General features: G+C 49.3%; 7 protein-coding genes across 7 annotated transcripts; 2 read left to right on the forward strand and 5 right to left on the reverse strand.

Annotated features, from left to right (window-relative positions):
* Nucleotides 1-581: 581 nt before the first annotated feature.
* Nucleotides 582-1,761, reverse strand: CTHT_0037150 (DNA-directed RNA polymerase-like protein; the record flags this gene model as incomplete). The annotated part of the gene is made up of 2 exons (XM_006694077.1): nt 582-1,150; nt 1,239-1,761. The coding sequence occupies 2 exons, from the start codon at nt 1,759-1,761 to the stop codon at nt 582-584; spliced, it is 1,092 nt and encodes a 363-aa protein (XP_006694140.1).
* Nucleotides 1,762-4,336: 2,575 nt separating this feature from the next.
* Nucleotides 4,337-5,398, forward strand: CTHT_0037160 (uncharacterized protein; the record flags this gene model as incomplete). Its single annotated transcript, XM_006694078.1, has 4 exons — nt 4,337-4,366; nt 4,453-4,520; nt 4,774-4,890; nt 4,951-5,398. 4 exons carry the CDS (start codon nt 4,337-4,339, stop codon nt 5,396-5,398), a joined length of 663 nt encoding a protein of 220 aa, XP_006694141.1.
* A 4,173-nt stretch (nt 5,399-9,571) lies between these two features.
* CTHT_0037170 (putative pyridoxine biosynthesis protein) lies at nt 9,572-10,510 on the reverse strand (the record flags this gene model as incomplete). The annotated part of the gene is made up of 1 exon (XM_006694079.1): nt 9,572-10,510. One exon carries the CDS (start codon nt 10,508-10,510, stop codon nt 9,572-9,574), a length of 939 nt encoding a protein of 312 aa, XP_006694142.1.
* Nucleotides 10,511-11,731: 1,221 nt separating this feature from the next.
* Nucleotides 11,732-12,522, forward strand: CTHT_0037180 (glutamine amidotransferase-like protein; the record flags this gene model as incomplete). The annotated part of the gene is made up of 3 exons (XM_006694080.1): nt 11,732-11,991; nt 12,059-12,393; nt 12,467-12,522. The coding sequence occupies 3 exons, from the start codon at nt 11,732-11,734 to the stop codon at nt 12,520-12,522; spliced, it is 651 nt and encodes a 216-aa protein (XP_006694143.1).
* An 815-nt stretch (nt 12,523-13,337) lies between these two features.
* On the reverse strand, nt 13,338-15,202 carry CTHT_0037190 (uncharacterized protein; the record flags this gene model as incomplete). Its single annotated transcript, XM_006694081.1, has 3 exons — nt 13,338-14,422; nt 14,495-14,578; nt 14,656-15,202. 3 exons carry the CDS (start codon nt 15,200-15,202, stop codon nt 13,338-13,340), a joined length of 1,716 nt encoding a protein of 571 aa, XP_006694144.1.
* Nucleotides 15,203-18,254: 3,052 nt separating this feature from the next.
* CTHT_0037200 (uncharacterized protein) lies at nt 18,255-19,295 on the reverse strand (the record flags this gene model as incomplete). The annotated part of the gene is made up of 1 exon (XM_006694082.1): nt 18,255-19,295. One exon carries the CDS (start codon nt 19,293-19,295, stop codon nt 18,255-18,257), a length of 1,041 nt encoding a protein of 346 aa, XP_006694145.1.
* Nucleotides 19,296-19,982: 687 nt separating this feature from the next.
* Nucleotides 19,983-21,413, reverse strand: CTHT_0037210 (uncharacterized protein; the record flags this gene model as incomplete). Its single annotated transcript, XM_006694083.1, has 1 exon — nt 19,983-21,413. One exon carries the CDS (start codon nt 21,411-21,413, stop codon nt 19,983-19,985), a length of 1,431 nt encoding a protein of 476 aa, XP_006694146.1.
* Between the last annotated feature and the right edge of the window lie 2,772 nt (nt 21,414-24,185).

Consider the following 24,185-nt stretch of genomic DNA (forward strand, 5'->3'; position numbering starts at 1 on the left):
AAGGAAAACACCGCCGAATCAGATCTTGAGACGAAGGTGGCTTCACGGAATGGATAGTGGGTAGATGCCAACGCGTTACACTAAATGGGTGGAAAGTATAAGACAAGCTTGGCAGGATGGGATGCTGATATCATTTTTTTCAGCTCACAATGGGATAACAATTTGATATTATGGGAGGCTATCAACTCCTTTTCATGCACCCCTGTGGCACAACTGACAAAGATCTTGGCGAAAGAAAAGTGATAAATAACGGGAAGAGCAACTTAAGTTGCATTCAAGTCTTGAGTTAGAAGAGCAAATGGGAAACTTTACAGCTGACCGCAAATGCTGGTCTCTACAACATTAGATGTTTGACAACTGCAGGCTCTCAGATCTTATATGTGACTGTCCCTCTGTCCGTTTTGAGTTTTTTTTTTCCAACCCGTGATGCCATCAAGGCATTGTGTGAGTTCATGTGACCTAGTAACCAGTTCCTGTCGTTTTTTTTTTTTTTTGCCATTTTCTGTCCCTTCGCTGCGCATATGTCTAGTGCCCACCAGTCCAACTACCAATTCACACCACAGCTCTTCTTTGCACCATTGTTATCTCCTGGTGCCACGCTTCTTTGGTTTTTCTCCACTCATAGCCTGCAGTAACTCCTTCTCTCCCCAATCCGTTTTCAGATGCGGCACCCTATCCACAAGATCGGCCGCACCTCCGTCGACCGTTCCAGAGCCTGCAACTTCCTTTCCCTTACCCTTAGGGTCCTTCTCCTCTCCCACAGCGCCATCCACAACCTCGTCTCCCACGACCTTCTCTCCCCCAGCAGCACTCTCAGTCGACGGCCTCAATAGCAAGCACTCATTATACGCTTCCCACGCCAACTCGGCCTCGTCATGCACCCACTCCATGCGCCTCCACGGCTCCATCTGCACCTTGCGCAACCGGTCGGCAATCGTTTCTGTTGCCACGCCGCCATCGCCGTCCATGGCTGATTTAATGGTCATGTGGATGGCGCGCGCACCGGACGCTGTGCCGGCCTTGTCGCTGCTGCTGGCACCGGCGCCCGATGCGCCGCGGCTGAGACGTTCTTGCTCTGTGAGGGCATCGATGTGGTGGGGGACGGGGCGTAAGTGGACGACGGAGGAGACGGGGGTTAGGTGGAGGTTTTCTGAGAGAGAGGAAGTTAGTAAGGTTGGCACTTGGAAGGTGTCCTTGTAAAAGGTTTGTGGGATAGGACTGTGTCTGTGTGGGCTTACTCCCTTGGAAAACGCCAACCATGTGTCTGGTGTGCTTTTCTTGCGCGCTGCGAACACCGCCGAATGTCTGGGTCCTCAGAACCTTGTCCTGGCGCACAGCCTCGGCCCATGTCAACGGTCCCTCATCGTCATTCCCTCCACGACCACGGCTGCGTCCTGCAGGATTGGACGTCGCAACGATATTGAACCCTCCTGCCAAACCCAAACTCCCGCCCTTCTTCGCCTCCATCGACTTCGCCAACGCAGTACCCCACATGATGCCCTTGTTTCGGTCGTATGCCTCGGTCGTGTCGATGGGCATGTCGACCTCATACATGCCCGTCTCGGGTTTCACGCGCAGCTCGGTAATGCGCGGCATGCGAATCTGGGATGGGTCCTGTGCAATCTTGTCGACATATTGGAGGACAACGAGGTTGCGGTTCTGAGGGAGCGGGGGCTTGATGAAGACTGAGTAGGTCGCGACTACGGGGTCGTCGTCGTACTGCGGACCGGCAGGTGCGCCCCGGGGGGCGTTGGAGGACATGGTCGGAAGAGTTGAAGGGTCTGGATGATGCAGCGATATGGCTATATTGGATAGGTTGTGCCAACGTTGTCAGCCTCAGGGAAGAGGTGTGCAGAGGTGGGCGATGGAGTCGAAAATTTCGAGATGATGGTGCAGGCGAGGTAGATGGTTGCAGTGATTGCTGGACCATTGGACGTTGCTCAAAATTGCCCCGCCATGCCAGATTTTAGCGTGGTGGGGCTCCCGCCGATAAGCTTATCCATGGCGCGCTGCGTTGGCAGGCGTAATCTCTTAGCTGGGGTCGTGTTAGCGCAGCTGTCCCCAAAGCACCGACCATCGACTCTATCAAGGCAAAAGTCAGCCAGTTGATTGCGGGGATGACAAAGGATTGATACTGTTGGTGAGCGCAGACAAACTCTGAATTTGGTCTGCCAGAAAATCTGTCATTTGATAATTGACAAGGCAACTGCAAGAGCTGTCCAGCCAACCTCCTCGTCTTACATCTTCAAAGGAACGCCAAGGGCCTATCAAGAGATAAATATACCTCTGACCAGCGCCAAGCCTCGCTAAAACGCTGAGATCGACCCGACTGTATGGCATGCATCAGACGGCCATGCTTTATTCGCTGTTGGATGATAATGCCTATTCAAGCTCGCAAGAATCCAGGAATTTTGGTGTCGCGAAAGCACACTTACTATCAGGTAAACGGCCTTGGGATTTTTTTTTTCGTCGGCAGCTGATGTGATCGAGGTTATGTATTTGGTCAGCTTCGGTCTTCACTCTTCAGACCAGCCGCTGTCTCGGGTACCACACCACGGCCAAATATCCCGCACTTGCAGCTACGTCGCATTACCGACAGAACGGCTGACTTGCTCCTGGTTGTCTGAGCCCATCAGTATAGCAACACTTACTTAACCAGTCATGTTCGGGCAAGTCTCCAAACTTTAAGACCTTCTTTGTCCACGAGGATTCGGCATGACCTTAATGGTCGTTACTGAACTAAAAACTAAACAGAAGTCTGCACAATTGCCTGGATTCTGTCATGGACAATTGGCCCTCCATTACAGCTACAATTGGCCATTGCTTAAATTATCCTTGAAACCTCAGGAACAGCTTTCTTTCAAGGAATGATGGTGTGTCTAATGATCTTAGGTCCATTAGCAATCCCGAAGTGTCAGCATCCGAGTTTTGTTCTTGATGAGACAACTGGAATGTTCCTTACTTGTATTGCACAACAAAAAGTTTTGGGATGTAGGCCGCCACTCCCATGGGTGTCCGCTGATATCATGCGTAGGTTGATGCGGCACAGCTGTTGGTGGAAGCGGCTGAGGTCAGATTTCCCGATTCCTGGGTCTAGACTGCGAGTTGAAGTTGATTGAACTTCGACAACTCTTTGTTTCGACAAAGTGTTTGGCTCCCTGATGAACGAAAATACAACGATATGCCCGGAGGTGTCTTTAGCACCGCAGGATATAAGATAGCTGCTTGATCGCTTCACCCCAAAGACTTTGTCCTATGGACTCAAAAGCCTCTTAACTGTCCATCACCATATTTTTGGCTTTCAAATAACCAAGGGCTGTCAAGTCCAAACTTGTTCTACACTAAACTGTATTTATCCTTCTGCAGAGCACTGTGTAGGATCAAGATCTCATGCCCTCAACAAGCCGGAAAATCGCAGTGATTCCTCCCAATTCGTCGTTCAGGACTCGGTACCGTGTTCGAGTCCACATATGTTTCCAGTTATGATCCCGCCAAGAACAATAGTAGTCACCGGTGAGATCAACAGCCAGTGAGCGGGGCACAGCTAAGGTGACCACCCTGCAACCACACAAGCCCCTGTCCCTCCCGCTCCCCAGCGGCCGGATGCAACCACCGCATGCAACCCCCAGACGCAGCTAGCACCAGGGACCTCTAACTTTGGGTCTGGACAGATGCTGCAGTTCGGTGGTAGGGCTTGGTGTCCCCCTTAACGCCACCAACGCGGAGATGAACTGGACATGAGGGAGCTGTTAATCTCTTGTGAACGTTCAAAGCCGTCGTCTCCCCAGATCGATTAAACGTTGTTTCTCCGTCATTCCAAGTTTATTTCACCAAATTACTTAGAGGTGTCGTCGTGTTGAATATCATCTTCTCGTCTCAAACTGACGGCCCCAAGTAATGGAGTCCAATTCGACAATCTCCCCAACAGAAGATGTGACATTTCTTCCCCCAGTTTCTCCCGATGCACCACGCGACAATGCGGGCCCAAATATCATTGGTGCTACGGTAACCACATGGACTATCGCCTGTCTCTTTGTGCTATTACGATTCTGGACTCGTGGTAGGATCGCGCGCGTCCTAGGACCCTCAGACTGGTTCATTCTTTTATCTCTTGTCAGTAAACCCGACTGAATCACTCTGTATTAGCCTAAACGTTGTGTGCTGATTGAAAATCCTATCTAGCTTGCATCAGGAGGAATGAGCATCAGTTATATAGTCCGTAAGTGACAGTCCAACTCCAGTGAGAATTGTACTGCACAGATAGAGAAGGAATGCTCACTTTGCTGATCTTGTAGAAGTTGCACATGGCACAGGGAAACATGTTCACGATGTGGACATGCTTGAGCACGGCTCCCATATTATGAAGGTAATGTAACCTCAACGTTCTGTTGATAGCTCTCTGCTGTCAAACGATGATGGCTGTGAAAAGCAAGATGCTGAATCTGTTCATAGGCATGGTGGTTTGCCCTGCTTTTCTACATCCTCACCTTGTTCCTCACTAAAGTCTCTATCTGCGTGTTGTATCTCACAATCTTTACTTTCGAGTGGATACGAAAGGCATGCTATGTGGTGCTGTTCATTGTTACGCTTTCAAGTTTCTGGGTTACCGGAGCAGCATTCACATACTGCATCCCTCTGAAAGCTACTTGGGACTACACAGTCAAGCCTTCATTCTGCCAACCTCAGAGTGTTTGGTGGGCCAACACAGGGTCAGAGCAATGTTGATTTGTTCATCATCAGTTGAACTGTACCATGCTGACAATCGTGAAACAGCCTGGTCATTGCAACTGACTTCATGATCTTCCTCCTGCCTGTCCCAGTCGTCTACCCACTAAAGCTTCCTCGTCGGCAAAAGTTCGCCTTAGTAACCATCTTTGCAATCGGTTTCTTGTAAGTACACCCACACCTGAACATTTAGTCTCCCATCATAAAAGCCTGACACTTTCCTAGCGTCTGCCTCATCTCCCTTATTCGCCTGTGGATCCTCATCAAGACCCAATCCAACCCCAATCCAGACTTCACCTACGCTGGCACCCCTCTGATCTATTGGACCGTCATCGAAGTCGACACCGCCATAGTCGTCGCCTGCGCCATGACACTGAAGCCGCTCATCACCCGCTTCTTCCCCAACCTGCTCATTCCCCGCAGCATATGGGATGCTAGCGTCCTCGAGAGCAACGGACGGCCACGGACCATCGGCTCGGCACCCTGGCGGCCTGGTGGTGGTGCTAGGGGTATTGGAGATGTTGGGATGGAAAGTATGAGGAATGGGGATAGTGTGGATTTGGGTCTTGGCGGTGGTCAGGTCTCACCAAGCGAGGGGACTGATGTCGGAAGCACGTGGGGGAGGTCAAATGGTGAGGAGCTGGGAAAGATGACTGCCAAGTCTCTTGGATAGTAAACCAAGTTGTTTGAGGTTCATTATTCTGTTCTTGATGACCCGGTTAGCATCGATAATCTGTCAGATGCTGTTCATCGGTCATAAAAACCTGGAGGAAAACATGTATGCGAGGGTCGGACACTAACATGTTTATAATAGTTCAGCATATTCCAGCTCGGAGATGATAATATACCTCAGGCTGGTAATCCAAGTTAGCTCCATTGAACACACTCTCAAACCACCAGCATTCACGAATGTTTTCACTCTTCATAACTGCATCGTATCTCGAGTTGGCAAACTTATTGTCTTCCTGCAAAACTCCAAATTTAGGCCCCCCCCCGATCATGTCCTTAATCCTGCTTTTGGTGTCAGCCACAGCATACAAATCCTAGTCCAGATCCCCAAGATCACCAAGACAAAAGGATAAACAGCCATAGGAGAGTAGTGACTGAAGTTCTGTCATCAGCTTCTGCTGCCAAACGCGATGGGAATCAGAGCCAATTTTGTGTTTTACTTCCCTCCAAGAAGTGCCCGAGTACTCTTGGAACCCGAGCCTAACATTTGCAGCAGATTACCGTTTCCCTTTTGATGTGATACTACTGCATCCACACTCGACACTTTCATGCTTCTGGCTTTTGCACTCTGATTTCCATGGCTGAAGATTATCCGTAGTCGCTGAAGATTTGGTCCCTTCCAACATCATGTCGCTATTTTGTGAAGTTTTATCTAGGGTCCCAGGCGTCGATGCTTCTATTTTTTTTCAGCGTGAATTAAGTCCAATTTTTTTCTCGCTTTGGAATTCCCAATGGTGTATGAAGTCTGGGAAAGAGATATACGATGACTGCACTCCTGAGGGAAAAAGGCTTATCAATATTTCTTACTTTTCTCGTGGTGTTAGTCCTAACGACAGCAGACCTGGGGCTAAGTAAGCAAAAACACGTCTGATTTACAACGTCCAGTCATGTGGAAAGTCTACTGTCAGCATGTGGCTTATTGTCGCACTTGTCGATATGGACCTCTTTAAGGCTTGGATCTTGGCAATGATCTGCGAATTGGATCATAAATCAGCATCAGATTGTGATATATCTTACTGAAGCGAACATTTACGATACATTGTATGACCCAGGCTCACCTTCCATGTCACATGGACACGGCAGTCCAAGGAGAAGAAATATCCTCGACAGCCAACATATAGAACACCGGTGACACAAGAGCTGAGAAAGGTATATTTGATTGGTAGAGCCCGGAAAATATGAGGGGGTGGCAAGAATGAGTTAGATAACCTTGCCACGCTGAAAAGAACCTCTGAAGATTGCAGGAGACCGCGAAGTACTCGCAAAGGCAAAGGGATTTTATAAGGGGAGCTACTTGGACATGATGAAGGAGTTCTCTTGGGCTTTCCTCTCCCCAACACAAGGACACTGAGGACTAAGAAAGATTAATACACGTAGTAATTGACTTCGCTGTGCATCCCACATCTTCAGTGGCCATCATCTAACCCATTTGACCCATTGTCGATCCCTGCCTGCACCAGACCAAGTCACTCGTTACATTCCAGTGAATGTTGAAGACGGCATTCACACCACTTTCCAGAAAACTTTGGATATACTCTCCTATTTCTGGGCCGCCGATAATATCGGTTCGACAAAAACCGGGAAGAGGGTATAGAAGGGCCCGAACGAAAAAGCAGACTGCTAACTCACAAAGAGTGCTGCGTTGTGAATGCTCCTCGGGACTAGTCATCCTAAGAGTTGACTCAAGATCGGGAACATTTGAGGGAGAGAGCAGATAAGGAACAAGCGCAGCCCCGATATATTCGTCAGAGCTTCTCGCCGGTCCTAGTGCCCAATAAAGGCTGATTTCGGCTTTTGATCACATTGAAACTCGTAATCCGGTCTAATTCCTATCCTTAGCAGCACTTCGGAAATTTCAAGCTGCTTTATGTTCAATGCTATACAGATAAGTGAAGCCATCAATTAGTGGTTTGTGGTGAAACTGGGCTCCATTTTCAGTTTTCAATCTAGATAGGAAAGCACACCAGTGGCTGCGGCTATATGCAGCCTAGAGGTTAATATTTCCAAATATGGAGCAATGAATGCACGTATTCTCGAGCGTTTTGAAAGCAAACTGTCAAACCGTCGGAAGCAATAGTAGAGGCTGTTGCTGAGACCAAAGTTTCAAACTATCAGAAGGGCCCTCGATCAAGTGTTCCTGAACATATCTTTGATTTCATGAGCATGATATTGGAGTGGAGAAACTCAAGCACAAAACGGTGAGTATAGCAGATCTCACCTGATTGGAGGACTTCAAGCAAACCTTGACATCGGGTATTCAATTTTCACTTTGCTGCTTCTCCCAGTTCAATGGCCTCGTGGTACTCTAAGCTGGCCAGACTACCCTTCTCGGCAAACTCTGGATCAGTGTTGTACTGATCGATAAAGCTGCGAGAAGGCCTAATAATGGCTGTGTTCATACCCTCATCACCGTTTGCCAAAGCCAAAATGAGTTGCATACCTGGGTCCAAAGGCTGGACCAATTGAAAGATTTCGGATCCATTGGACTTTTCTGAGGGTGGAACTGATTTCAACAAATGTGTGAAGAGGTCATCTGCTCATTGGGTAGATTCTCGATCTTACCCAGCACTTCGTAACCGTCAGATAAACGAGATCCGATGGACCGTACAGTCAAGGCAGCCCAGAAAATTCCATCAGCCTTACTACTTATCTGGTTGATGACTGTCTCCCAAGTTTTTTTTCTTTTTTGGACTGATCATTTGCAGTTTGTCCCAATGTACTGCTCGATGCCGTCTGCTGTGAGTTTCAGATGACCTTCAGATGGCCGGTAAGTTCACAAAATTCTTGTATCGAACTGAACAATCTCCTCGAGTTCATCTAACCGATCGATAAAGAGGCAGATATTGATGATTGATAGAAGACAGGGTGCGTAAAAAGGTGTGTCAGTGTGAACTTATAGTCAACTGAGATGTAATTGTTAGGTAGTCCAGAAGATTCAGTCATCCTCCAAAGATCTGGTAAGACTATTTGAATGAGATCCGGGCTTTGCTGAAGATTATGTAGCATTGTACGGAGAAGTCCAGTGAGGGAACGTTGCAGGGGGTCGCCAGACCTTCCAGAAGAAGAGGCTCCTTATTAGAATTGTTTCATTCCCTGATCAATTATTAGCAGCATATCCAAAGGTATGGCATATGTGACGGGATGATACGTATGGCAACTAACCTGCCCATTTTTGCAACTCTTCACGAACCAAAATGTGTCAATGAAGACGCTTTATCAGGGTAAGCTTTCCAGAGCCCAATTTTCTAGCGATGTGAAAGATACTTACGCCCCCGAGAGCCATTTCAAAGCACTGTCTACTGCTTCATGACTCTGTTGTCTGTATGCGACCAGACTTGGAGTTATTCATTTACTGGCCTGGGCATTCACCAAAGGTCCACTGGAATGTCTGTTCATGAGCAACCGCAACAGACTCGAACATATTTCGCGTTTCAGGAAATGCGATGAAGTCAAGAACCTCTTGCTGGACTTTTTGTTTCATAATGTCTTCCGATAGTCCCGGGATTTCCTGCAATCGGCGCTTTGTCCGCGGACTGAGACACTCCAGAGTAACCCCTCATCGAAGCTGGTCAACATGAGCTCGCAAAAAGGAAATATTACCGTTAATAACCTCCAATGTAAGCAACAGGCGATCCAGCTACTCCCTCGTTTTATTCTAGCAACACAAGTGGCGTCAGGACAGACTGGTGTACGAGATTGCACGACGAGGGCTTGTGGATATTAAGATGGAGTCACTTAGAGATCTCACAGAGTGTATGCTCCAGTTAGAGACGACATTCCTTAAGACGTTCTCGAAGCTGATGCCTTTCCTTGAATTATTTGGGGAAAGTCGATGACATCATTCTGTGAGGCCTTCACGATATTTAGAATATCACACTGGGATTGCGTTAACACAATACTCAAGCCAGTCCCAAAATTTTGTGATATTGCAGGAAACAAGAAAATCTATCCAAGAAAAGCCTTTACACTCCTCTTCAAGACGAGCTGCTTCTCTGAACATCCGCGCCCTTCAGTGTTGAGACTAAGAACACAGATCAAGATCTCCTCCAAGAAACACTTTAGACTTTTCCATGCCAGAACCCTATACATGCAAAACAAACAAGACAAATGCTCTTATTTACCAACCCCTGCCAGCCATTTTCTCCTCAGGCTTCAGTCCAGCATTGCTGATGCCCGCCATAGCTGACCCGTGCTCAATGCTAGCCTCGATAAGAGCCTGTTTATCAGTCCAGTTGGCGACAGCCTTGACAATGGCACGCGCGCGGGAAGCAGCATGCTCCCTGTCTTTAGCATCCTTGAAGATACCGCTCCCAACGAACACACCATCGCAGCCCAGCTGCATCATGAGCGCAGCATCAGCGGGGGTAGCCACACCACCGGCAGCAAAGTTGACGACGGGCAGACGCCCCAGTTCAGCAGTCTTCTTAAGCAGCGCGGCATCGCAGCCCAGCTCGCGAGCCATAGCAGCAATAGCCAGGTCGCCGCCGGAGGAAAGGGCGGCCTTAGCACGGGCAATCTCTGCGTTGACGGTACGGATGTGCCGGACAGCCTCAACGATGTCGCCAGTGCCGGCCTCACCCTTGGTCCGGATCATGGCCGCGCCCTCTTTGATGCGGCGCAACGCTTCACCGAGATTGCGGCAGCCGCAGACGAAGGGGACTTTGAACTGGTGCTTGTCGACGTGGTATTGGTCGTCGGCGGGAGTTAGGACTTCAGACTCGTCGACGTAATCGATGCCTAGCGCCTCAAGAATCTGGCACTCGACGATGTGGCCGATGCGCGCCTTTGCCATGACGGGGATAGTGACGGCTTCTTGGATCTCCTTGATCATCTTGGGATTGGACATGCGAGCGACGCCGCCGGCCTTGCGGATGTCTGCGGGAATGCGCTCGAGCGCCATGACGGCCACGGCGCCTGCTTCTTCGGCGATGCGGGCTTCTTCGACGTTTGTGACGTCCATGATGACGCCGCCCTTGAGCATCTGAGCAAGGCCTGCCTTCACGGTGAAGGCGTCGTCGCCCACGCCGTTAACGGCGCCGTTCAGGTTCGTCGCCATTGTGAAGAATCAATGGTATCAGAAGGTCGTTGAGCGCGTAAGTGATGCGTTAGAAGGCCTCCAGTGCCTAGATTCAAGTAAGTTGGCACAAGTAATTAACACAGAAAGGAAATTGGGGTTTCAAATTCGCGGATTTGAAGAAGTTTAAGCTCTTTTCATCGTGATGGTGGCGTGAGTCAGCTCTTGGAGTGGTTGACCCCGCGATGAAAACACAGTGCTGCGCACACTGTAGGTTCCAATTGGAGGGCATGGCGATGGCTCAGGGCGGGGCTCGAATTTGGGATCCTGACCCTCCGATCAGCGGAGAAAAACCACAACGGCGGCGGCCTTTGAGCAGGCTGACAAGGGCCAAGCCGCCAATGGGCCATGACTTGTGACCCACCTCGCTTAATGCCATGCCCCATTGCGCAATCACTCAACGGCGCGCCGGGTTCGCGAAGGGAGCACCAAAGAGCTTAAGCTGCCGCCAGGTCAGGTTGCCCTGAAAGTTCCGAAGCTCAGTCATCTGTCATCGTTTCAGCATGTCTCGCCGCAGAGGATGATGAAATAGAGTGGCGACGGAATGGTGACTCAAACAGATCCAAAGGCACAGTTCTGTACAACCTTGCGCCCTTTGTAATGAACGCGCAGCATCCAAAATTCCTTGGAGCGGGCCACGGCATGTGTGACATGTGGGGTTGCCTTACCCACCCTCCCACAACGCGGGGCGATCCCACACGCTATGCCAACTTTATTTCACCGCCCCCGCCCCCTACAGATCGACAACCATCTCTGACCTCTCAGACCCGGCCGTCTCGTTGCCTTTTTTGCCGGCCAGGCCGATGTCGTCGCAAAAGCCCTAAAAAACAATCTTACCGGGGCGAGGGATTTATTCAACTGATACTGTGCGGCAATGCCGCCCCTAACCGGCAAATCCCGACACTCAGCTTCTTGCTGCTGTCGTAGAGCTCTGCAAGGCCAGGGCGAATGGAATTGTGGAACTGGACCCGGTTCTCGGTCCCGGGCCAGGTTTTGTGACTCGGGCTGAAACGCTCAGAAAGGCGAGATAAGGGAAAAAAAGGTACCCTTAGCCAGAGTGTGATATAGTAGGCTCGATAACTGCGGTAGCCCCCCAAATTCTCATTGCCAGCAAAGAGAATTGAAGAGCCTAAGGGGAAGAGATCAACAAACCTAAAAAGAAACGCAAGTTTAACGTTAAGGCCAGGCGCAGTCTCGAAAGAAATGGCTAAACTCATCACTGTCGGCGTGCTCGCCTTGCAAGGGGGTGTCGTAGAGCACCTCTCACTCCTGGAAAAGGCCGCTGCTCAGATTAACTTGTCTCCTCAGCAAGGGAAGCCCCTCACCTTCAGTTTTATCGAAGTTCGTACCATCGACCAGTTGGCGAAATGTGATGCCCTCATCATTCCCGGTGGCGAGAGCACGACCATGGCTATTGTTGCGCGCCGGCTAGGACTAATGGACTCTCTGCGGGACTTTGTCAAGTATGTGGCAGCTTCACCCGATCCGTGTCGACAGCTTTTGATCTCAGAACGCTGACCTTTGTAACAGAGTCCAACATAAGCCCGTCTGGGGTACCTGCGCAGGCCTGGTCCTCCTCTCAGAACAGGCCAGTGCAACTAAGCAAGGGGGCCAAGAGCTGCTCGGCGGGTTAGACGTACGGGTTCAACGCAACCGGTACGGAACGCAAGTGCAAAGTTTTGTCGCTCCCTTAAAGCTCGACTTCTTGAGGGAAAAGAGTTCGACGGAGGACGAAGTGCCCCCGTTTAGGGGCGTGTTCATCCGTGCGCCCGCGGTTGAGGAGGTGCTTGTGAAGGAAAAGTTGGGAGCCAAGCAGCCGGTAGAGGTCTTGGGGGTTTATCGCCGGAATGATGCCGATGGACAAGGTGACATTGTTGCTGTGAAGCAGGGACACGTGTTTGGAACCAGTTTCCATCCAGAGCTAACAGATGATGCGAGGATACACGTTTGGTGGCTCAGGCAAGTTGTGGATACAGTGCGGCATGGGGACATAGTGGTTGGCAATTGAATCTAGGCTTGGGATATAGGGAAGCTAGGTCGTTTTGGTTTCGACATCTTGTATATCGGGGTTACACCGAGTAATAGTGTCTGACTTGGCATCTGGTGTCTGAGACAGGAGTTCTCACACCGATTCAGAAGCACTGCGGTCACTAGTTGGTTTGGGAGCTGTTTGTATTGCTGACCGGGGGGGGGTTCTTTTTCGTCCCCCTTCTTGCCGCGAGGAATCTATCTACGTTATAATCTACGTTGTATTCTTAGAATTTCTCCTTGTCTCTTCTACCGAAGGTCTTCAGTCTTCCGTCAGATATTTTCAGCTTTGACGACCTTTCACTACTGATACTTAAGTCCTGACGATTCTGTGTTTTTTTTATTGTTTTTTTTTAACTCTGAGAACCTTTCGTCAGAAGCCCTTGTTTCTTCTCCCGCTTGAAACACTCTATTGGTCGTGACAGTGTGAAAGATCTGATTGTTACCAAAGTATTCAATATAGCCTTAGAAGTCTTACTGGCTCAGGAGGAATATCAATCATATGATCCTGGTAGACTGGAGCGTATAGTGGCCGGTTAAATCCTGTCAGCTTATATCCCAGACACTTTACTTTTAGTTAAACAACAATTTATTGCAGGGCAATGTACTGCTAATCTGAAATTGAACAGACACTTTTTTAAAATTGAGGACAAACGAGCTGTAGAACAACCTTCCTCTCAACTACTGGACCGTACCAGCTGCTAAACTTGTGTTAGCGGTTGTGATTTCAAAGAACATAGGACCCCAGCCATTACCTTCACTTCCAGTGTTCTCTTATGCTTTATAGCATGGCTCCTCCATTCTCCTCATCATCTTCATCCTCTACTATGATCGGCCTACGGCGAGCAGACTTGAGTGATCGTCCGTTTGCGCGTATTGCGGGAGTTGTGCCTGAATTGCTCTTATCGGGAGACATCACATCATTGAGACTGATCTCAGTTAACCCAGCTGCTAATCGGCTATCAGCATCATCGACAACAATGCTGAACTCTCGCTTGAACTTTGTAAACGAGTAATGGTCATCTTCACCAACGCTAGGAATGACACTGTCGGTGTCTCGGACTGTGCTTCCCAGAGGGTTCGTGGCGGTATCGCGTGAGTCGTGCCGTCGCCGAGTGAACGAGCGCTCTTCGATAACCCGGAAAGCCTGCTGGCGTATCTTCTTGACCATACCATTAAGGATAAGATCGCGTTGCTTAATAGCCTCACGGTCATCAAGGTCATACACGTTTGGGGCACGCCAGTTATAATAAAGATTGCCATGTGTTTCGCGGCAACGAACGCCAGATGGATGGTCAGAGAACCATAAGTGACAGAGCATGCATGTTGGTTTACTCGTGCCTATATAGCGACCAAACTCTGCTTCGTTGAAAAAGCGCACCCCATCATCTTCCTCCAGGTCAGACTGAGCTTGACGACGGAGGATCTGGTCCAGAAGGTTGACCTCGGCGTGGACGATAGGGCGAAACTTTTTAGGATGGGCACGCTGGGCGATGCGCTGGTCTAGATTCTTATCCTTCTGCAAAGTCTCAGCGTGTAGCTTATAGGGTCTTGTTGCGGTCTCAGAACCCATTCGGCTGATGATTCCGTTGGCATTCCTGCGAACAACGGGAGCTGGGGCTGGTTCCGTTGAAGGCAATGATTTGACGATAAAATTAACAAACAGCTGAGGCCAGAGTTCGCGTGCATTTATCAGGACTCTCACGGCAATGAAAAGAGAGAGCAGACGACTGAGAAAATGGCGAAGCTCACTCCAGCGGCTATCACGCACATAGTTCTCCCCACGAGTTTTCTTCTTCATATAGATATCTAGACATGGGTAGTGCGCGTCGATGCAGCGTAGAAGTGACTCTGCATGCTTGGTAACTAGGAAATGAAGAGTATGTCAGGTATGTTGAAAGTATGGAAACAAAGCTCAAGATGCATGGTAAGGCGTACATTCGTGACTGTCACTACAAAGAGACCGTTGAACTGCCTCCACATGTGGCTTCAGACCCTCGAGAGCATCAGCAACGCACGCCCCTGAAGGACAAAGATGGTCAGCATATCTACAGGTTGGAATGGTATGATCTTGGTTTCCAAGGGTAATTATGACTAACCTTCAGAGGAATCTTCTCTTCGAGCGTACTTGATGCACCAAGGAAATGTCTCGCCATCTTTGCCACAGAGCTCGCTGAGATAAAGCTCGATCCGAGGCCGGTTGAAAATAAGAATTCGCTGAAGAATGTCAGAGAAAATACTGGGTGTGCTAGACTTGTTTGCAAGCTGCTCATCCGGGACACTGCCAAGCAGATTGAGGATACCTTCCACGAAGTCCTTGGCAATGTTCAACTCCTGTTGATCTCGTTGGTTGGAAGTAAACCAGTACTCAACAGTACCAGAGTCCAATATGGCAAACGCAGTGACGGTTGCCCCCAGGTCCTGCCTAGGACGATTATCACATATCTGGCTGAGTTTGTTGGCGAAGCAAAAGAAGATCTGCTGTGGTGATTTGCCAGTCGGTGCTTCCAGATCGGGCTCAGTCACCCGGTCCTCACCAAGATATATGGATTGGAGAGCGTCCAAGAGAAGAATGGGCTCATAGAAACGTTTCTCAAGAGAGCGCTTGAGTTCAGAGTTTCCACTAGCCTGCTGGGTGTTTGACATGATAAGATACACTGGAACAATTATGGCCTCAAGGAACGCAGGGTATCTTCAGCTTTTCCCGAAATTCCGGTTTTGAGAAGCTGCCTGACGGATTGAAAGCTTACAAAGCATCACGTCCACAACTGCAAAGCACCTGAGGCTTTAAAATCATAGGAATTCAAGGAGAGAAAAGAGGAGGAGGGGTTGTTGGGCACCTTAGGCACATCGAGTCACAGCCATCAACTCAGAGTTGCTTTGCAAAAAAAATATTTGAGCAGAGGAGAGTGTGCAATTGGGCGGATCAGTTTGGTTAGCCACATAAAGCTTCGTTATTGCAGCGGGCTGTCTCTTGGTTGGGCTTTTTGGAATCTCGGGCGCTGAGGGCGAAGAACGTGTCAAGCGCACAACGATCCCCAGGTGCGCTTTGGATGTGTTCAGCCAACCAATCACAATTTTGCGATCTGCCAAGGGGCCCACATATCGTGGGCCGCAGTGCAGGGCCGCGGCTCACCGTGCATCCAGAGAAATGGCAGGCCTCACGAGGAACCCCGCACACATCAACGACCTGTATGACTCCGAAAGTTTGACATCAACGAAGTGTTCAAACCCGGTAAACGAAGCTCAAATGAGAATAGGAGGGTTCAGTATTTCAGAGATATCTGGGCCACAAACGGTCTGATTCCACTTGTTTGTGCGCCAGTGTCCACCCTTCCACAGGGCTGGCATGACAAGAATTGATAACACATCCAATCCATCGTCGCTCCATATTCCCCTCCTTCTCGTCAGTCTCACCCTTTACACAACCCGCCCCTCGGCATCACTACCTTGGGGCCGAACGTTTGACATGACCAGCGAACCAGGGTGATGATCACCAACCACCGGCTTTGACCGAGAATTGATCTCTCCTAGACCCAAATTGCTACGACGTGGTGGGCCGAGACTTTACCGTCCTGGTCCATTTTGTGCGATGAACTTGGGAGAGCACATTCATACCCTTGTGAGTTGAGCCACCCCGTATGCAGGATGGAGTGTGTACTGCGGATACACCTTCCGATGGCACTTGTGACCGAATAGGAAGATCACGCGGTTACCAGAGTGGAAAGACGGCTTTGGTTAACGAGTACATCGCCCCGGCTGTAGGATGAGGGCGTTTCTTCAGGCCCTAATTTAGGGGAAGTTAGTACGACCACGTCGTCAATGATGAGGCATCGTGATGCTGAGATCCCAGTCGATTGGCGGCTCCTCAGTGACTCTAGAACTGAGTTTTTGGACGGAGCGCTGGAAATGGTACCGTCCGTCACGTTAGGCTTGACGGCACCATCCACATCCATTCTATTTAACCCAGAATCGCTGGGCTATTCTTGGAATTCTCCAGATGCTCAGTGTACTTCACTCCCCGAGCTCGAGGGGTTTCAAGCTCCCGAGCCAATGATTTCCCCTTCGAGTCCATCTACCCCGACTCGACAACTTAGGGAGATTTTGGCTTTCAGTCCCAGTTGCTCGCCACCTGTGTTCCCAGCAGCTTGCCCTATGGCTAGTTGCGTCAGCGACGAGTAGTTTGTCGCACTCATAGGGAGCGATACAGCTGGGGCCAGTTTGAGCCCATCTTTCCCTCTACCAGATCTTGGCGAATTTTCTATCGGTTCTTCCGAACCCGTCCCTGGCTTGACAACTGAACAAGTCGTTGAGCCTTATATTCGGACTTTTTCTGGAGACAGCTCTTCTGAATCAATGTCGGCTGCTACCTTCGTTTCGAATCCTCCCCATCATTCGACACAGCACCCACCCTCATCACCTTTGATTTCCGAGACTGCTGTTACGTCACCAGCACCGCCCGTAAGTCCACAGACGGAAAAGAGCCTTGTCACGAATAGAACAGAAAAATCTGCAAAGGCCCCTCATGGCCAGTATCGTTGTGACGTTCCTGGATGCAAAAGCAGACTCTCATGGAGGAGAAAATGTGAGCTGAAGTAAGCTGTCCTGGAAAGCCTTGTTATTGCTTGCTATTTGTTCATATTGTGGTCTAACACAGTTTCCCTTGAACCTCCAGGAAGCATCAAAAGTCACATGAACGCCCGAACATATGCGAGTATTGCCCGGAAAAGCGTGGATTTGCAGAGAAGAAAGACCTCAGCCGTCATCTGCGCCTGCACCACCCCGACCAGGTCAGAGACCAACCTCATGTCTGGAAGGAGATTGCCTCTTGCCCCGTGTGTGACTATAAGGGTAGGAGAGATAACCTGACGCGACATCAACGGAAAAAGAACCATTACTGAACATACTGGGCTGTGGTTTGTCTATCTTACACTTACCATATCAAGACTATGATTCCGACGTGCAAGTCGATCGTCAGAGAAGGGTCATTTACGGCCGGTTGTTGTTCATGGCATCATGGGGACTTTCTGTATCTGTTGTATTCTCTCCAGGGCCATGGGTATCCAGCAAGCCTTGATGTCTCCACTCGAGAATCTGCATTGCGCCCCCAGTTGTCATTTCACCATTGTCTTATTTCTGTAACCCTTTCGAATACCCTATCCTGTCACATCACCTTTTGCATGATTTGAAAGTTTGTTTCTAGAGACCTTTTTTGGATCTTATCACTTGCCCAGTTTACCCACAACCTTGAAAATGCCTTAACATCATTCACCAAAACTATAGGATCCTTGATATCCACTTTCAGGTTTTGTTCCCCTTGACATGGTTGAGTTTCCAGCCTTCCACTTCTTCCATAATAAGCCAACATAGTGAACCACTTGGAGAAAGGTTTGATCAGCATTCAATGTTAGTCCTATTGTAATTCTCCCAATATATATTAATCAGATGCCCTCTCGGCATCGAAACTCTATGATTACTACTAACTCGTTGACGGGTGAGCTGGGTATTACATATTTGCTTGACAAACCCAAGCTCCTACTTCCCATTACTCTTTTTCTAGCTTTGGAGGAGCACTGAACAGTTTCCATGCCCAGCTTAAGGCAAGTCCAGACCAAATCACACTTCCCTGACCGATCAAAGCAATACCGGGCCTAACACGTACCAGAAAACCATGTCTCAACGTCCGGCGGTGCCCTGCTTACGGACAAATCTCATCACCATCATCATCCGATTCCAGATCCGGATCCGGCACTTGCATCTCAGGTGGCAACTGAGGCATCCGTTCGACATGCTGCGGTGGGGGAGGAGGCGGGAGATGTGACTGAGGAATAAGCGTGTAAGGGGCATTTGCCGGTAGACCAGCAGCAGCAGCGGCAGCAGCAGCCTTACGTTCCTCCTCCCGCTTGATCTTGGCCAGCATGTTCCGGACGTCGCTTTTCTTCACATACTGGTACTTGTCACCAAAGGAGATGCGGATGCCGATCGTCAGCTGGCGCAGGTTGCACTGGGCCTCGCGATGCATTATCATCAGCCAGCGCATGCCGTCCGCCTCAATCTTACGGAATTGGGCTGGCGCGTCGGCACCTGGGCCGCCCTGGAAAGGCTCATGGTTGTGCTCTGCACATTGCACCACCACGTGCCACTTGTCGTTGTACGGCCAGGCCTTTTCCTGCACTGCTTTCATGCGCATCGGGCAGCCGGTCTTGGATGACCGGGTGTTGCGGATACCCTTGCTGTGGGAGGTATAGCTCTTGCCTCCCTTTGCACAGGCGAGGTTATAGCGCCGGTACTGGCCCTCACTGTCCCGGTTTAAAGATGAGACAATCACCACGGCATAGCCTTGGGACTTGGCAAATGCCTTAACATCGGCCAGCAAGGTCTCGAAGGTGGGGTATAGCCGATCCTGAGGAGGAGGCTGAAGAGCCATTTGGAAGTTTGGTCTCTGTTGCCCCTGCTGTGCCTGCTGTCCCTGTTGTTGCTGTTGTGGTGTTTGTTGGGGAGGGGGTTGTAACTGTGGTTGGGCCTGAGGCTGGGGCTGGGATTGCTGCACTTGCTGGACCTGATGAGGTTGTGGCTGGTGTTGAGGCTGCACTGACTGCTGTTGCTGTGGTTGCGGTGTGGGTTGTTGATGAAACTGCTGTTGTTGTGCTTGGGGTTGTTGAGGAATTGGCTCAAACTGTTGAACCTGTTGTAACGCAGGCTGAGTCTGTGGTTGAACTGGTTGAGGTGGTGGGAGCATTGGATGCATTTGTTGCATTTGCTGCATCTGATGCTGCATTTGCACGCTTTGGCGGCTTGGATGCGCCATTTTATTTCCCCCTTTTCCAGGCTTCGATGTGCGTTCTCTGAACGCTGTCGGGGTTGGTGATAACTTCAGTCTGTTGATGTGAGTTTGTACAGGCAGTGTAGTTGGATATTTGGCGCAGTAAAGTGTGTGGCTCGTACGTAGAATTTTGGCTAATGGGACTTTGTTGATTTCATAATCGCCTCACAACATCCACTGCCGCCAGCTGTTAGCAGTTGTCGATCGCTCGTCCAACCCAAGCGGGATATTAGTTGTCTGTCACGTGCCACAGGACCTTTCGCGAGCAGCGTCGCGACGCGTGTTTTGAGCATTTGACCTAGTGTCAGCGGTTAACAATCTTTTGCTTGGTCATGATCCACAAACCTCCACCCACTGGATGTCTGGACATTTTTTTATTGATTACAGTTTATTTCGGACTCTATAACCTTGAACTACTCAAGTACATTCTTAAAATTACTGCTCTCTATATTCCCCAACCCGGTTTTGTCAAAGTCGGCTGCTCTTCCAGCTTTCCAATGTTTGTGGATACTATTCTTGTACCTCCCTTCCTGTATTTAGCCCGTTCAACCTACCAGCATCAAAATCTTCATCGGGGTTGACCACCAGCTGCAAACCTCAGTCTCAATCTCGACATAAAGGCGGGGCCACTGGAGTTCCGTCAAGCTCCACTGGGGCTTGCTCTGGCAGCCCCTGCTGCTGCGACGTACTGACAACAACCCCAATCCCATCTTTATTGTCACCATTCGGAACTGCTCCCACGTCTCCATTCCAGTCGCGCCTCAGGAACTTGGCAAAATCAAACTCAACGTCATGGTTGCTCTCCCAGTCCATCTTTTGTTTCTCCTCTGGAGTAATACGTCCACCATTTTTCTCGACGTCATTCTTGCTAGCCTGCTCACGATGTTCAGCTCCTCGACCCATCCTCCTCCGCCATAGCACCAACACTGCCGTTGCTAGGAGGACAACCGCTCCGCCAGCTACTCCGATCGCAATACCGATTTTTGTTGACATAGGAAGCCGGGTTTCCTCCGAGCTTGGTGGGAGTTTGGGTTGCGTATCCGTGAAATCAATGTCTTCGGAGAAGTTATCATTTGAGCTTCCGGGAAGAGTGCTAGGCCGAGGCTGTGTGATCGTGCTGACAATGGTGCTGGCGGTAGCAGAAATGCCAAGTATGCTGCTGAGGATGGGCAAGTCTTGCGTACCAACACCATCAACAGCCGCAACAGGTCCCGTCGGCACTGGAGGAATGGACACAAATACCGGGCCAGAAGTGCTGGCAACAATGCCTTTCGTCGTTGGGACTGGTCCCCCTTCCGAAGTCCTAAGTCTCTCAGGTTGGGCAGGTGCATTTGGCTGTTGAACAATAGTCGGAGCGGTAGTGGACTCTAGTGCTGCTGGGATTTTTGGTAGTTCCGCAAACGGTTCATTAGCGCTCGCTGTCCTGGAAGAAGACGTAATAGGAGCGAGAGTTGAGTCAATGCCAGGACTTGCCGCAGGTGAAGTGGCAGGATCAAGGTTGGCAGGGACAGAAATGGGCAACGGTAGCACTGTAGGCTCCGGAGTTGGCTGCTCTTGCTGCTGCTGTTCCGACCTCGTTTGAATGGGCAGTTCTAGCTCCTGTGTTTGCACCGCATGAGAGCCCTCTTGAGTAGGGGCCGGCTCTGGGATTGGCACTGCCGTTGAGCTCTCTTCCACGGTAACCTCTTGAGTAGACCCGGGATCCACGGCCGGTTCGCCCGGCTCTGGGGGAGTAGTTGCAAGTGGATCCTGCTTCTCCGTCGACGTCGTTGGCTCTTCGGGGTTTCCCACAACCTCCGGCACAACTGTCGGCTCAACAACGGCATCGAGTGTTCCACTCAATCCCCTATCCGTCGAGAGCTCGCTGCCCACTAGTTTATTCAAATCTGTTTTCGGAAGGAATATCGCCGACTCCTCAGGTACGTCCGCTGCGGAAGTATTCGCAGCTGCTCCCTCCCTTGGCACTGCTGCCACATTGGCCAGCTGTGCCACGACCAGCGTGGCTTGGAACCATAAAAGACAAATGACCAGCATTCTTTTGACAAAAGGCTAGTGAACGAAAAAAAAAAAGCGAAGGCCTTAGCCAAAGTGCAGCAGCTCCTAGGTGGCAGCCATCATGGCTTGCAAGTTGGAAGGGGAAAGAGAGATGGAGGGAAAGAGGGAAACTTCCTGACAAGTAAGCAAGCATGTAGTTCAAAGGTAAAACAGCTTTGCATGAACGATCGACAATGCAGAGCTAACTCACGGGGGTTGAGGATATCCGGAACAACAATGGTTTCATGTTGTGTCTTTTAGATAGTCAGGGGTGTCAAGCTTGGCAGCACTCAATCAATTCACAAAAACTCCACTTCACACCAATCATCTATATGGTGGCCGAGAGAGGTCGTCGTTTCAAATGTCACAAACTATTAAATCTCCAAACCGAGTTAGTAGACATACCCCGGGGTTAAGCTCAGCCTACACACAAAATGACCAAATGATAAATCGTCCCTATACAACTTGATCAAAACAGCAGGAGCTGCTTTTACATATAATAAAAAGATATTATAAGGTAAGTTTGGTGTAGATTTGAATGATTTCAGATATTTTATGGTTAATACTTGGTAGATATGTTCAAACGAAGTCCTGATCATATCCTCATGTGGCTCGTAAACTGGACTAGCTATGGCCCACTGAAGTTTGGATTATCTTCTACCCTAACCCTAATTCCAAGACCTAAGAAAGGTAGTGCAGTGATTAAACGACCATAACTGCAAAGCAAAAAAGATGGAATTGAAGTGGATAAAGCGTAATTCTAAGGTTAGCAGGCCCATGTAAGAACTTAGACCAAGTATTCTTATATATCTAAAGCATAGAACGCTCAATTTTACAGTCGGATAGTGCTAGGCGTGTGCCTACAAGCGCTATGATTGTAGTTTCCACAGTTTTGACATTCCGGACGGTAACCTCTTGGCCACCATACATATACCTATCAGCGAGGACGGAGCTGGTGCAATGGGCCCAAACTAACCCATACATGGTTGGTAAGATTACAAAGTCTTGATCTACATCATTACCCCTTCACGTATGACATGGAACTGAGAGGACAACAGCAAACCATGACAGCCTTATAGAAGTTGCACTATGAAAAAGCTTTATCACCTGGTCAACTCACTAGATTGCAGGTAAACAAAAATCAGACACCAGACCCCGCCACAACTTGTCTTTGAACTTGACACTGACCTATGAAGTGACACATAGCTCATCCTAACCTCATCGTTCGTGTGTTCAAATACCGTCACTATTTCCCATCAAAAATTCACGAACTAGCTGTAGGACTATATTAAACTAGTGAGCACTTGGCTATTATTAAAATGTTTCCTGGAGTCGCAAAATTAACATTTGGCAGCTTTCTTTTCATACCGGCGCTCGAAATCCTCTTGAGAAAGTTGAGATGGAACTGCGCACAAGTTCACCTCCCGGAGCTGATGCTCCATTATGCGCCAAGACATTCCAAGGCGGGCCGAACGGTGTTCAGCAGCCAGAAGGGATTGCATGAAGACAGGGAGATTCCTAAACTTCGGCATGCTTCTGTGTGTAGTTGTCAGAAGTATCTTGACAATAGGGACCAAGGTTTGGTCCTCAATAATTGCTACAAAACAGCTCATCAGGAAAGACAGTCTGCGAACAATGCCTCAACATTGAAATGGGAGATCGAATCGATCGCAGTTCATATCGTCTTTTTGTCTTTGAATTGACGAAGTCCTCAATGCATCGCAGAACAGAGGCTTAGCAACTTGTTACTCCCCAGCTTAGAAAGGCAGGCATGGTTACCGATGAAACTGAGATTCCAACTTGTCATTTCTGGATTGGCATCGACTAGCCCCATCCACAACTACATGATAAGCGAGTGAATCAGGCCCACAGGGCCGTACCATGGGTTGGCAGGTAGAGCATGCAAACCACAGAAATGCACCGCAACATCCTGTGAGTGCACTCCTGTCCTGGAAGCAAAATAGCACAGAAAGCTGACACAACTGACAGAGTTTCTCGAGCTGCTCCTGGTATATTGGCGTCAACGTGGATGAGATCTGAATGAGTATTTCCCAACCAGTCGTTGAATTGTTGATACCCAAGAAGCACTTGAACCTTCCGCTGAAGGACAGAAGGGGAGCCATATTGTAATGCCAATGCTTTCTGAAGGTCCTCATTTGTATGACCCGAGGGTTATGAAATACTCACCTAAGCTTATCATAGCTTTGGGAACATGGACATGATTCCCTTCCGCGCTAAATGTTTCGTATGGATCTTCGTTATCACCCAACAACGGAAATTCTATAACACAAGGTCAGCAAAGCAATTAACAATATCTTTCTTCATTCGATCAAGATCATTTTCTCACCATTCACTTCAGTTACTCTGTTTAGTTTGGTCTCCTCCTGTTTTTCATCCCTGGTACATTGTACAGCTTCTCCAAAGGCAGCTCGGGACTCATTCAGGGACTCCAAGATTTCATTGATACCGCAAAATTTCATCGCAGGTTTTTTGCGTTTGATTTTGGATGAATGTCGGTTCTTTGTTATCGGTGTTAGAATCAGTTTTTTGTCAGTGCCAACATGAGTGAATTAGCAAATCATTGCTTATAACCTGATCTCTGTTCCCAGGCTGACAGCACTATCATATCAAAACACTCGATTACTATCTTCAGGGGTTGGTCTGACATGATCGTACGTAGGGCTCTTCTCGAATGGTGTCTAGCGGGGATTGCTCCTTTTAGTGCTTCCCTTGGCTGTTCGAACTCATGGAAGATTATCTCCCTTTTCTCAT

The sequence above is a fragment of the Thermochaetoides thermophila genome, assembly GCF_000221225.1.
Source record: "Thermochaetoides thermophila DSM 1495 unplaced genomic scaffold scf7180000011816, whole genome shotgun sequence".
NCBI lineage: Eukaryota > Fungi > Ascomycota > Sordariomycetes > Sordariales > Chaetomiaceae > Thermochaetoides > Thermochaetoides thermophila.